General features: G+C 42.5%; 1 protein-coding gene across 2 annotated transcripts in view; it reads left to right on the top strand.

The window, feature by feature from the left end:
- The first annotated feature begins 4789 nt into the window (after positions 1–4789).
- Positions 4790–13364, top strand: part of LOC124880693 (phosphofurin acidic cluster sorting protein 1-like) — an 86934-nt gene continuing 78359 nt past the window's right edge. The window contains exons 1-2 of one of the 2 annotated variants that reach the window (XM_047385959.1): positions 4790–5129; positions 5332–5494. In XM_047385959.1, the coding sequence (XP_047241915.1) occupies positions 5340–5494 (155 nt within the window). In that variant the 5' untranslated portion in view covers positions 4790–5129; positions 5332–5339. Of the gene's footprint in view, positions 5495–13364 lie in introns of both variants that reach the window. The other variant, XM_047385961.1, reaches the window with a different exon arrangement.

The raw sequence follows: 13364 nt of genomic DNA, 5'->3' as shown, positions 1-13364 counted from the left end.
AGGAGGCAGGAACAAAACAACAAAAGGGCTGGCGAGACAGGGCATGATCAAAAAAACAAGACTTGGTTTGAGAACAAGACATGATCTGAGAAATGTTTCCGTGCCGAATGACAGAACAGGTGTGTATATATGGGGTGAAAACCAGGTGGAGCTAGGAGACAGATTAACTTTGAGCAGGTGAACCGAATAAACTTAATTGACTGACAGAACAAAACGTGGCTGCGGCAAAAACAGAGACTCTAATATACAAACAAAACCAAACTTGACAAAACATGAACAAGACTAAAACATGACCAGAAAAATAATAAACAAAAGAACGAGTCAAAACCTTAACTGTGAAAATCATAAGAAAAAACCCGAAACCAAAAACCAAACAACCCCAAATCATAACAAATTAATACAAAACAACGCATAATATATACAAGTATACACTCATTTTTCTTTATGCAGTTTGAATTTTTCAATCTACTGTTTACGTAGCACATGTTTGAGGAAAACTCAGGTTAAAACATGCCCTTATCAGGCCTTTATTAGGCCCCAGTTATGACTGCAATCCCTAGGCTAGCAGAAACACACCCATGAGGCTGATGTAAGCTCTCTGATCCCAGCTGTGATGATCTAATAAGCTGATGGCAGACATACATGTGTGACGTATGTGACGTTGTCATTAGGTCACCTGTCTGATTCATAATCAGATTCTGAGGTTGTAATCAGAGCCACGCCTTTGTCACCTCAGGATTCAAACTTTTAAAGCCGCAGGGACTTGACAGACGAATCTGAAAAAGAAGCACCGTGAGTTTTGATGTTACTTGCCCACAAAAAGGACAAGCAAAATTTTTCCTACAATCAACAAGTATGGAATTCCCTTCCCTTGACTTGATGTCATGTCTGATAGCCAATGGGAAAGAACAACAAGGCTTTGAAATGACCGGCGATCACAAAATATCTTTAACTAACCGGTTCGGCATCTTTGTGTGAGCCTGAGAGCTTGTCTATAGTATGTATGACTAATGGAAGTCTAAGCAGCAACATCATAGTCAGTGAGCAATTGGGACCTAAAGTGAAACAGTTTCCCCATGCTGGGAAACAAATGAAAAATGGCGCAATGTATTTCTTCTTTGTGGTTTACCATTAATAATGTAATACAAATACAAAAGTCTGTATACAAGTAGGAGACAACCAGTGTATTGTGTCTAATTAGTCGGCTCTTTCAGCGCATGAAAACAAAGAAAGCTGGAGGACCTGATAACGTCTCCCCATCATGTCTGAAAGCCTGCGCACATCAACTTGCTCCGATCTTCACAAGGATCTTCAACAAGTCACTGGAGAAATGTGAGGTCCCCTCCTGCTTCAAACGATCCACCATCATCCCGGTCCCCAAGAAACCCACCATCGTAGGATTAAATGACTACAGGCCTGTAGCCCTGACGTCTGTGGTCATGAAATCCTTTGAGCGGCTGGTGTTGAAGCACCTGAAAGACATCACAGGCCCCCTGCTGGACCCCCTGCAGTTTGCTTACTGAGCAAACAGGTCGGCAGATGATGCTGTTAACTTAGGTCTACACTTCATCCTGCAACACCTCAACCACCCAGGGACGTACACCAGGATCCTGTTTGTAGACTTCAGCTCGGCCTTCAACACCATCATACCAGACATCCTCCACCAGAAGCTCACCCAGCTCAACGTCCCAGCCTCCACCTGTCAGTGGATCAACAGCTTCCTGACAGACCGACAGCAGCAGGTGAGACTGGGGAGCATCTTTTCCCAATCCAGATCAATAACTACTGGTGCCCCCCAGGAGTGTGTTCTATCCCCACTCCTCTTCTCTCTGTACACAAATGACTGCACCTCATCGGACTCGTCCGTGAAACTCCTTAAGTTTGCAGACGACACCACTGTCATTGGACTGATCCAGGACGGTGATGAGTCTGCATACAGACAGCAGGTGGATCGGCTGGTACACTGGTGTTGTCAGAACTACCTTGAACTCAACCCACTCAAGACTGTGGAAATGGTGGTGGACCTTCGGAGAACACCACCCCCATACACCCCCCTCACCATCCTCAACAACACTGTATCAGCTGTGGACCACTTCAGGTTCTTAGGAACCACCATCTCTGAGGACCTGAGATGGTCTTCGCACATAGACACTGTTCGAAAGAAGGCCCAGCAGAGACTGTACTTCCTGAGGCAACTCAAGAAGTTCAACCTTCCACAGGAGCTGTTGGTCATCTTCTACACTGCCATCATTCAGTCTGTCCTGTCTTCATCCATCTCAGTGTGGTTTGGCTCACCCACAAAACAGGACAGGTCCAGACTGCAATGAATAATCAGGAATGCAGAGAGAATAATCAGAGCTGACCTTCCCTCCATCCAGGACTTATACAGGTCAAGGGTCAGGAAAAGAGCTGCCGAAATCTCTGCAGACCCCACACACCCTGCACATAAACTGTTTAGAGTTTTACCTTCAGGCCGCCGCTACAGAGACAGTTTCTTCCTCCAGGTTGTTTCTCTGTTGATCATTTAATAGAGTACCAAACAACTGCATACTGAAATTGCAAATGCACCTTTGCATATATGTATATTTAAGGACATAAAGATATATGCATAAATATATACTGCTCAAAAAAATAAAGGGAACACTTAAACAACACAATATAACTCCAAGTAAATCAAACTTCTGTGAAATCAAACTGTCCACTTGGGAAGCAACACTGATTGACAATCAGTTTCACATGATGTTGTTCAAATGGAATAGACAACAGGGGGAAATCTTTGGTGATTAGCAAGACACACTCAATAAAGAAGTGGTTCTGTAGGTGGGGACCACAGATCACTTCTCAGTACCTATGATTTCTGGCTGATGTTTTGGTCACTTTTGAATGTTGGTGGTGCTTTCACACTCGTGGTAGCATGAGACGGACTCTACAACCCACACAAGTGGCTCAGGTAGTGCAGCTCATACAGGATGGCACATCAATGCGAGCTGTGGCAAGAAGGTTTGCTGTGTCTGTCAGTGTAGTGTCCAGAGCCTGGAGGCACTACCAGGAGACAGGCCAGTACACCAGGAGACATGGAGGAGGCTGTAGGAGGACAACAACCCAGCAGCAGGACCACTACCTCCGCCTTTGTGCAAGGAGGAACAGGAGGAGCACTGCCAGAGCCCTGCAAAATGACCTCCAGCAGGCCACAAATGTGCATGTGTCTGCACAAACGGTTAGAAACTGACTCCATGAGGATGGTATGAGGGCCTGACGTCCACAAATGGGGGTTGTGCTCACAACCCAACACCGTGCAGGACGCTTGGCATTTGCCAGAGAACACCAGGATTGGCAAATTCGCCACTGGTGCCCTGTGCTCTTCACAGATGAAAGCAGGTTCACACCGAGCACATGTGACAGACGTGACAGAGTCTGGAGACACCGTGGAGAACGATCTGCTGCCTGCAACATCCTTCAGCATGACCGGTTTGGCTGTGGGTCAGTAATGGTGTGGGGTGGCATTTCTTTGGAGGGCAGCATGGGCCTCCATGTGCTCGCCAGAGGTAGCCTGACTGCCATTAGGTACCGAGATGAGATCCTCAGACCCCTTGTGAGACCATATGCTGGTGCGGTTGGCCCTGGGTTCCTCCTAATGCAGGACAATGCTAGACCTCATGTGGCTGGAGTGTGTCAGCAGTTCCTGCAAGATGAAGACATTGAAGCTATGGACTGGCCCGCCCGTTCCCCAGACCTGAATCTGATTGAGCACATCTGGGACATCATGTCTCGCTCCATCCACCAACGTCCCATTGCACCACAGACTGTCCAGGAGTTGGCAGATGCTTTAGTCCAGGTCTGGGAGGAGATCCCTGAGGAGACCATCCGCCGTCTCACCAGGAGCATGCCCAGGTGTTGTAGGGAGGTCATACAGACACGTGGAGGCCACACACAATACTGAGCCTCATTTTGACTTGTTTTAAGGACATTACATCAAAGTTGGATCAGCCTGTAGTGTGTTTTTCCACTTTAATTTTGTGTGTGACTCCAAATCCAGGCCTCCATTGGTTAATAAATTTGATTTCCATTGATGATTTTTGTGTGATTTTGTTGTCAGCACATTCAACTTTGTACAGAACAAAGTATTCAATGAGAATATTTCATTCATTCAGATGTAGGATGTGTTATTTGAGTGTTCCCTTTATTTTTTTGAGCAGTGTATTTAAAATATATTTAAAAACCCAGAGAGCAAAGTGTACCGGAGTCAAATTCCTTGTTTGCATGTACGAACTTAGCAATAAAGCTGATTCTGATGATTTAGAGTAAGTTGGAGTAAGAGTTGTGGAAATTTCTTTCAATATTGGACACTAAAGATGACCCCAATGTAGTTCAGATTCCTTGCAAAATACAGTGAATTAACCCTTTAACACAGCACAGACTAACTTCAGAGTCATTTGCCCCTTAGAGTGTGTGACCGTATTTTCTTTCAGGGTTCACGTTGTCCACAGCAAGGGGGTGCCCACTGACACAACTTTTGCTGTAGTATGGCGCCCTGGGCGAAGAGCCATATTGCCGATGTCAGATCTGTATTATTTGCTTTAAACGAAGTATATATGAAATAAATAAATAAAAACAAACACAGTATATATAAAGCAAAATCAAAAACAAAAACAAATAAATACACACAATATATAAAATAAATAAACACAGTATATATGAAATACATAAATAAAATAAAATAAACGCAGCATATATAAAATAAAATAAATTTAATTCAATAAACGCAGTATATATAAAATAAAATAAATGTAATTCAATAAACGCACCATATATAAAATAAAAATTAATTTAATTCAATAAACGCAGCATATATAAAATAAATAAAACAAACGCAGTATATGGAGGCGGGTAGTTCAGACAGACAATAACACCATGGAGGCTTTCTATTGGTCAGTTCGTCTGGAGTGTGTCTCGTGCTCAGGGAGCCGCGTTCCTTCCTCTCACTGAAGAGGCGTTGTTCATCTCGGCTTCTGCTCACTCTGCGATTTCACCGACACAAATTTCCGCTTCCTGCACCGACAAACACCAGCAGCGCAACACGAAGTTAGGCAAGGACGGAGACGACTGGCTTTCGCCGACCCCCCTGTCGGGTACGAACTCCGTCAAACGTCGGGCATGTTTTCCACTGTTAGTCGTTGATTAGGACCAAACGGAGCAACTTTCCGCCAGCACTCGCGAGCGTTTGCTGCAGTTGGAGCCTGAAAAATTAAAAGGCTGCCAGCAGAGAGGAGAAGAAAGATTAATTCGGGTAGCCCCGCACCAGCTACTACTGAAAGACTCCCCCTTTTGCAGCCTCCAGGATGTCGGAGCGAGGAGGGCTCCCGCGGACTGGGGGCGTCCCTTCGCCGCACATGCAACCCTCCAAGCCGGTCAGCATCACCTCCAACCGGCCCGTCCATATGAACCTCTACGCCACCTGGGAGGTGGACCGATCCTCACCCAGCTGCGTGCCGAGGTATGTGAAAAGGGGGAGCTGGCGAAATCCGAGCAATGACTTGTCGTTTTCTGGGCTGGCTGTGAATGGGAAATGACCCAGTCTGTTTACACTGGAGTATTGCATTTACACAAACACGAGGGGTGCCTATATTAGAGATCACCTGTTTGGAGTTTGGCTGTTGCAGCTGTGTAGAGTTAACCTTTGGGCTCACATTAAAAGGAAACAATTATTGCACGTTTTAATGTACCTGACGAGCACCAATCCTTAAATAATCACTTGCTCCGGTAGCATTTACAGCCCCATTGCTAAAGATAACATAAACAGGCATGCTTCTCGGCTATCTTTTATCTCAATAAGATTGTGCAGTGGAGCAGCTGCACCCGTTTTCTGACCAGTCTTCGGTTTGCCACACATTTGATCCCTGCAGACACAAAAGACACATGCATTCTTCACTGTGCAACTGTTTGTGAGGGAGTAAACACGCAGCTGTAACACAAAGTGGTGGTCTCAGGAAAACAAAGGAGAGCTAAAATGCTGTATTTTCAACAGATTGTCAGCCTTTTTCTACCTCATGCTGATTACGGTCAGCAGTGGCTCTATTTGATTTGTGTGTGTGTCCATAAGGGCAATGCAGCAAGGTCACACTGGAGGCGAGACACCTTCTCCTACCTAAGCTCTCTCCCAGACAACAGACTCAATTAAGATTGCTTTGTTTGAGTGAACACGCTCAATAATCTTTTAATGGCTTTCATTTGGCAAGGATCACATATGAGCAGAGAAGTCCTTGCACTTTCATGTGTCACCTGTAAAAAGATGAATCAGATTCATGTTTTACCCATATTTGCAATGCCTCATTGACTTGCTCGTTGGCTCGCACAACAAATTGGAATTAGATACAAGGTCTAGGATTAAGTGCTGTTCAGGGAAGCACTGCTTTGTGCTGTCGATGGAGAGATGGTTATGGATTTTGCATCATCTTCAAATGGCATTGAACATACAAGCTAATCTCAAATTAGCTGTAGACTTGGAAAATCTATTGTAAAGATTCGCCGATCTCTCCGATTACTGATCTGTCATTTTTGACGGCCGATACCAGTTTGAACCAATTCCAGAAATATAATTACCAATGCACCAATCAGTTGGGCAGAGAAAGGAATTGGCCAGTGTTTCCATCAACACACAAAGGAGCTGATTGTGCTATGATTAAGGTTGGGCATCATTTGAAATTGAACTGTTCTGGCTCCTCATTTTGATTCTGGTTCCTATAGATTCTTGATTCCAATTCTTTTAAGAGGCAGGGTCAAAAAAAGTTGTACAGCCCTTTTCCACCAGTGTGGTTTGGAGCCCGTTCTGAACCGATGACGCATGTTTCCGACGCGGAAAAGATGTACCACGGTGCGAACTTTAGATTCAACTCCGCAGAATAATTGGTTTTTCTGTGCGAACCGCAGCGTCACTCTTGGGCAGGTCAAAACTCCAAACAAAGGAAGCAACAAGTTCAGTAGCGAAGATGAAAAACATACTATATAAACATTATTTCTATGTTTGCAAAAACACGCGTTGTACACCTAACCGCTCGTTTCCATTTCACTAGTGGATGCTGAACATATGCAAATGAAAACATTGTGCACACCATTCTTCTTGCACTCAGTCCCCGCCTCCTTTTCCGTATTAAGTGTAGTTTATCAATGCTGTCATTTTGCATTGAAAGGAATATTTCCTCGCAGCTCAGCAAGCTCCGCTGTCTCATGCTCATCGCTTACCCCCCTTGTTGTGTATCGCCCACTGTTAATGCCTCGTGCTTGGTTTCCTAAAGTTGTGGAAACGTGCATCGGTGCTCAACAAAACACCAAAGTTTGAAACCACCCTAGCAGAACCGGTTCAAGAGGGGTTCTTTTGGTGGGAAAACGCTACCAGAGTTCTGCTTGAATTCTCTATGAATTTTAATTCTATGAACGTTTTCGTTTTTATGAACTTCACTATAAATTTCTCAAAGCAGTTTAATTGTTTGTCTATGGGAAAAAAACCACAGGCTTACGATAGCTGGGCATTTTCATTTGAGTTGACCCACCGTTTTAGGTCGAGTACGACTTGGGGGCTGCCTCAATGTTGCCGTAAGACATATTTTACTGTTTTTACCTGATTCTGACTGCAGTACGCTGCTAGGTGTTGGAGGAAGAGGCAGCGGATGAAGGCCTGCGCAGCTCGTCAAAGACGGGGCACTTTGTTCACCATGAATCCAGATGAATCATCTTTGTCGTGCCCCCTCCTTTACACAATGTACTCTTATTGCAAGTGTTGCACTGAGCTGATTGGAGATTTTTATTTATTAAAGTTGTGCCACACTTTCGATTGCCGCTGCACACTATCCACGGTTGTGCACACACTTCCTGTGGATACTTCTTCATTGATGTTGGACAGCTTCTTCTTCTTCTTCTTCCAGTCGGCAGACGGGGTATCGCAACTTGGAATTAAAACCAAAAAATTTGGTTTGAACCAGAATGTTACTTCCAGTTCCAAATCTGAAAAGCTGATAAACGTTAGCGACCGATGCATTGATTTATATCAGGAGCAGAGGCAACATCACACTGTGTGTAAGACAGAGCAGTTGTGGTAAAACAAACTCTTACTATTTTAAAAACTGGCAAAAAAATTGTGGTGTTGAAATGTTTTTTAGCATCTCACAGTAGCAACTGGCATGTTTAGCATTACTAACTTTAAACATCAGTCTTCCTGTGAATTCTGTTTGTACTCTCGGTACCAACTTCCACATCACATAGTGTTGTTGTTGTTGAACTCGTAGCTCTTAGGTATAATGAGGTTACTGATGGGGGAAAAAGATAGGATCTTTGAGTTTCTGATTGGCTTGGCAGGCTGATTATTTTCCAGATTATTTCTTGCTAATCCTTCAATGTATTCTATTTTAAATTTTTTAATTTCTCAGTAATATATCATGTCATAATTTAACTAGTTAAAGCAACTCTGCAAACATCCATTAACACAGAGTTCCTCTATAAAATTTCCTCTATACAATGGGCATTTAAACGCACCACACTCATGAACTCCCCAAAGCGTAATGTTGCTTTTTAACTTGCTTTGAGGCATGACTGTTTGTGTTGTGTGTGTGGCTTCGTAGTATACATTAATGTGAATAAATCATGCACCCTTCAATGTGTATTTTGAACATCTTACTTCCTCACCTTTTTTCTTTTTATAGACAGTTTGTCTTTTAAAGTAGGTGTCAAAATGCCCACAACTGGCTTGGAATATTTTGTGCTCTTAAAACTGGATTATAGGATGTTGTTTTTGGGAGCTTTTCTCCGCAGCCGCCACGGTCCGTCAAATAGCTTCGATTTCGCTGCAGTTGCAGCTACACAGAGAAAACAGGGTTTGGAGAGACACAGAGATGGGAGGAGTGGCTCTGTCATCTGCATTTAAATAGGATTTCTCACAGATACAGCCTACAAAAAGAGCTACAGAAAACAGTGCTGCCAGAGGTGAAATAACATGGATCCAATTCAGATGTGATGCATTTCTGTAAGCATTTTAACTTTCTTGCAGCTGAATCTTTGCTGCTGCAGCAAGAAATGACAGCTCCCCCTTTTCAATTGAGGTGTTGTTGCTCAAACCTCTTCCTGCCTACCCAAAGTGCCACTTGGTATGTTGTTTACGCCATGCTGTAGGCAAAATTTTCCCTTGCAGGCGCAAACATGCATTCATCAGCCATCTCCAAATCCTCTCTCAGAAAGAAATAGGGGGAAAAATGCTAAAAATATCTGCACATAAATGTTATTTTATTTTTGTTTTTATTTCTTTTGCTTTTTGGAGTCAATCAACAGGAAATATCTGAGAGAGGGAGATAATATTATTTTTATATGCAGCCACGAGTGACTTTTTGTTTTCCTGTTGCATGTTTTTACAGATATGAGCAACAACAAGTGTTTGTTCTGAAGATGATCTGGAAATGAACTCTGCCCTTTGTCATGTCCATTATTACAACACAGCTCTGTCTGAAGCCATTTCTCTGATCAGATGTCCCGACCTTGTTTTCATGTCTACAAAGCAGCAGAAGCAATGGTTTCACTGGCTCCCCATCAGCTAATTCTTAGTAATAATTTCTCTTTTTGGTGTCTTTTTGTGATCCTGCAGTGTCACTACCACACACTCTGGCACGTATTGAGAGGTGCTTGGCATCCATCCCCTCTGCTCAGCTCTTTGGTTCTCATCCCTCACCTCAGGGGTGAATTCTCTGCAGCCAAATAATCCCAGGGATGAGTACAGCAGCTTGACCCTTCATCTCACACATTTAGAGACAGCATTGAATAAAGATTAGCAGTTTCTTGGGTGTACTTTCTGTCAGCAGAATGTTCCACGCAGTCTGGATTCTTGCATCCGGCAGAGTTTACTTAATTCTCTGACATTGGGCTGCTGGTCTGCATCAGGTATTTCAGGAATGAACCCTGGAGCAGAGCTCATCACCATCCATCTTTAAAGACTTTGCAGAAGCTGAGAGGGGAGTCCCATGACTCAAATCCATAGATGGAAACTGGATCTCTGTTCTGTGGTTCATAGTTTAATTATGTGGCAGCCAGTTAGACAAGTATGTTGCATTTCAGATAAAAAGGAAGCACAATTGTTAATTCCTGTTTTCTAGTCCTACGAAGTTCAGGAAAATAATTTTTTGACATAGACATGAGCTGGTTAGCAGTATCAAGACATACCAAGAACATAAACAGTTATGGGTTCAAAATTGGTAACATTTTCTAACCTACAGTTCCTGTGGTTTTCGTAATGAAATGCCAGAGGGATTGTATTTTTTGTCCGGCTGTTTGAAGCATTGACCACTGTTTGGGGCCCCTCCTGCTACAGCGTTGCTACACACTGCCTGTCAGCTGACTGAAAGATGGTTCCTACACTTATTAGAAAGACAAGTTGATCTGTTTGGAAATATTTCTGGTCTAGAAGAACCACAGGTGTGCTTGATGGAGAGACTACAGCAGCACCTCCCTATTACTCTTACTACGGTGAAGTTGTTTTCAAACTAAAACTAAGAACTTGAAGAGGCAAAATTTAAAAGTTTTATATTATTATTTTACATAGATTTATTATAACTGTATATGATTTTAGCAACAGTTGGAATAATTGCTGTTTTATTGTGTTAAATTAAAACCATTTCATTGTGTTATACTTTTGTATAATTACAGTGAAGCATTGTTGTCTTTACTTAAGGTTATATGGTGAGAGTCTCACACTGGCCCAAACCTCCTCAGACAAACTATTATTAGTGGTTGAACCTTTTCAGACTGGAATCTGATGGAAGAAATTAAACAGCTAGCACTGGGTGTATTTGATCATGGTGAAGCAGCTTAGTACAACCTACTTTATAAAGCAGTTTCTTAAACATTTTTCAGACTGTACTGACTTGACTAAGAATATGATGACACACTTTCTACAAGTCTTCTGTCTGTTATTGAGGATGCATTAACCAATATTGCTTTAGCTTGACAGTCTTACCCAACATATCTGTGCAAAAGTAAAACTGGTTGTGACACAAATGGACCAAGATTTCTTGGATACACTCTGTACCCGCAACCCTGGGGGGGGGGTTGGATGTGCGGTGCTGTGAAAGTGTTTACCTCGTTACAGATTTCTTGTCTTTCCTGTTTTGTCACTTAAATTTTTTGGATCATCAAATTGTACTCGTGGATAAAGATACGCTGACTAAATACAAAAAGCTGTATACAAACGATGGTTTCATTCATTGAAGGAAAAAAGCTGTTCAAACCAACCTGGTCCTCTGGGAAAAAGTAATCAATTAACTAGTTGTTCCACCCTTAGCAGCAACAACTGACGTGAAGAGTTTGTGACCACTGGCAATGAGTCTTTGACATCAGCACTGATGATTTGTTGGAGAGTTGAACAGCGTGTTTGAGGTCATACTACAGCATCTGAATTTGATTGAAGTCCAAACTTTGGCTAGGCTTCTTCAAAATGTCTTTTTGTGTTTTTAATTTTTAAACTCATTCAGAGGTGGTTTTGCTGCTGTGCTTTGGATCGTTGACCTGCTGCATAACCAAAGTGTGATTGGGCTTCGGTCCTGTACTGATGGCTGGACATTCTCCTGCAGGATGTCTGGTTGAGAGCAAAATTCATGATTCCATGAATTCCTCCAAGTCATAAAGAAGCAAAGCAGTCCCAAACCTTCACACTACCACCACCATGTTTGACTGTCAGTATGATGGTCTGTTTCTAAACTGCTGTTAGTTTTAGGTCAGATATAAAATGACACGCACCTTCCAAAAAGTTCCACTTTTCTCTCATTAGTCCAAAGAATATTGTCCCAAAACACTTGAGGACCATCAAGATGTTTTTTTGGGTTTTTTTTTGGCAAATGTGAGACGTACCCTAATGTGGTTTTGGTCTTGGAAGTTGCTCATGGATAATATTTTTGCCCGGTCTCTCTTTCTTATTGTTAAATCTTGAACACTGTCGTTAACTGATGCAGGTGAGGTCTGCAGAGCTTTAGATGTTGTTTTGACAATCATTTTCGGAGTAATTTTGGTTGGCCAGCCTCTCCTGGGAAACTGTTGTATGTTTTCTCCAGTTGTGGATTATGGCTCTCTCCTTGGTTGGCTGGCGTCCCGAAGTCTTCGACATGGCTTTGAAATCCTTTCCAGCCTGATAGATGACTTAAGATGATTTGTTGCTTTTTTCAGCCGTCAAAGAGGTTTTGTTTAAATTATTTATCATATCTGCAGGTCATATTATGATCAGGCCTGTGTGTGGCTTGTGAAATTGGGCTCAGCTTTCTAAACAATTTTGCTTAATCACATTTAATGCATAATTTAACAAGGGGGGCAATTGCTTTTTCCCAGATAGCTAAGTTGGTTTGTATAGCTTTTCTCCATTAATGAATTAAATCATCTTTATGTTACGTTTACAGCTTTACGTATTGAGTCATTTTTAGCTCAAAGATTGTGACGACATCAGCATTAAAGCTAAAGCATAATTGTTGTCCATCTGTCTGAGAAGAACTAACAGGCAGTTTACAAAAATATTTGACGTTTTCACGTCTGTTTAAACAGAAAGCGGTGCTATAAAGTGAAAAATACACCTACAAATTCATGAAATAAAGCAGGGCCCTGAAAATAAATCCAGAGCTCTGGTAAGGAATACTTCTGGTGTGAGGAAACGCTGTGCTGTAATGCAGGGTGTTCTGAATTATACATAGTGCATTTGTTTGACTGGTTTGCTGTAATTGCCCTGCCACACAATAGCAGTTGGCCATGCACCGCTTCTCAAGTGTCAGCATCGCATTACCCCAAAAACGCAGGCTCCTGTGTGCACACACACAAGTGGAAAGAGATGGAAACAGCACCAGCAGGCTGTTGCATTTATGCAAGAATACAGAAACACACAAACACACAGAGGGGTTGTAGTGATCATTAAGAAGCGCTTGCTGTGCCACTTGCCTCATTTCTGCTCGTTCGTCTACTCAACTGAGGTCTGCGTGTTGCATAGCCTGACTTTCTGAGATGAAGTGTTATAGAATATAAAATCCTCTCCTTTAGCCTTTAATGTTTTTATTTGTAACCTTCCAACATCAGTCCTCGGGTAATCATAATATTCATTATATAACAGTATTGACCTTTATCACATGTTTATCCTCTGGCTGGCTGACCGCATTTGTCCCTTAGTTTTAAACATGTTTCAGTTAAAATGCATAACGAGTGTGAAAACCTTTTACCGATGCCTCTCAGCCTTGGAAACCCTGCTATCCCACACAAAATGTTTACTTGTGTGTTATATCTCTGTGCAGTGATTCCCATATGAGATCTCTTCCATAGATCCGAAATGTTCAAGGTGACAAAGTCGGTTCAGGCTCAAA

The sequence above is a fragment of the Girardinichthys multiradiatus genome, chromosome 14 (genome assembly GCF_021462225.1).
Source record: "Girardinichthys multiradiatus isolate DD_20200921_A chromosome 14, DD_fGirMul_XY1, whole genome shotgun sequence".
Classification (NCBI taxonomy): domain Eukaryota; kingdom Metazoa; phylum Chordata; class Actinopteri; order Cyprinodontiformes; family Goodeidae; genus Girardinichthys; species Girardinichthys multiradiatus.
This window is presented reverse-complemented; position numbering and strand designations above follow the sequence as displayed.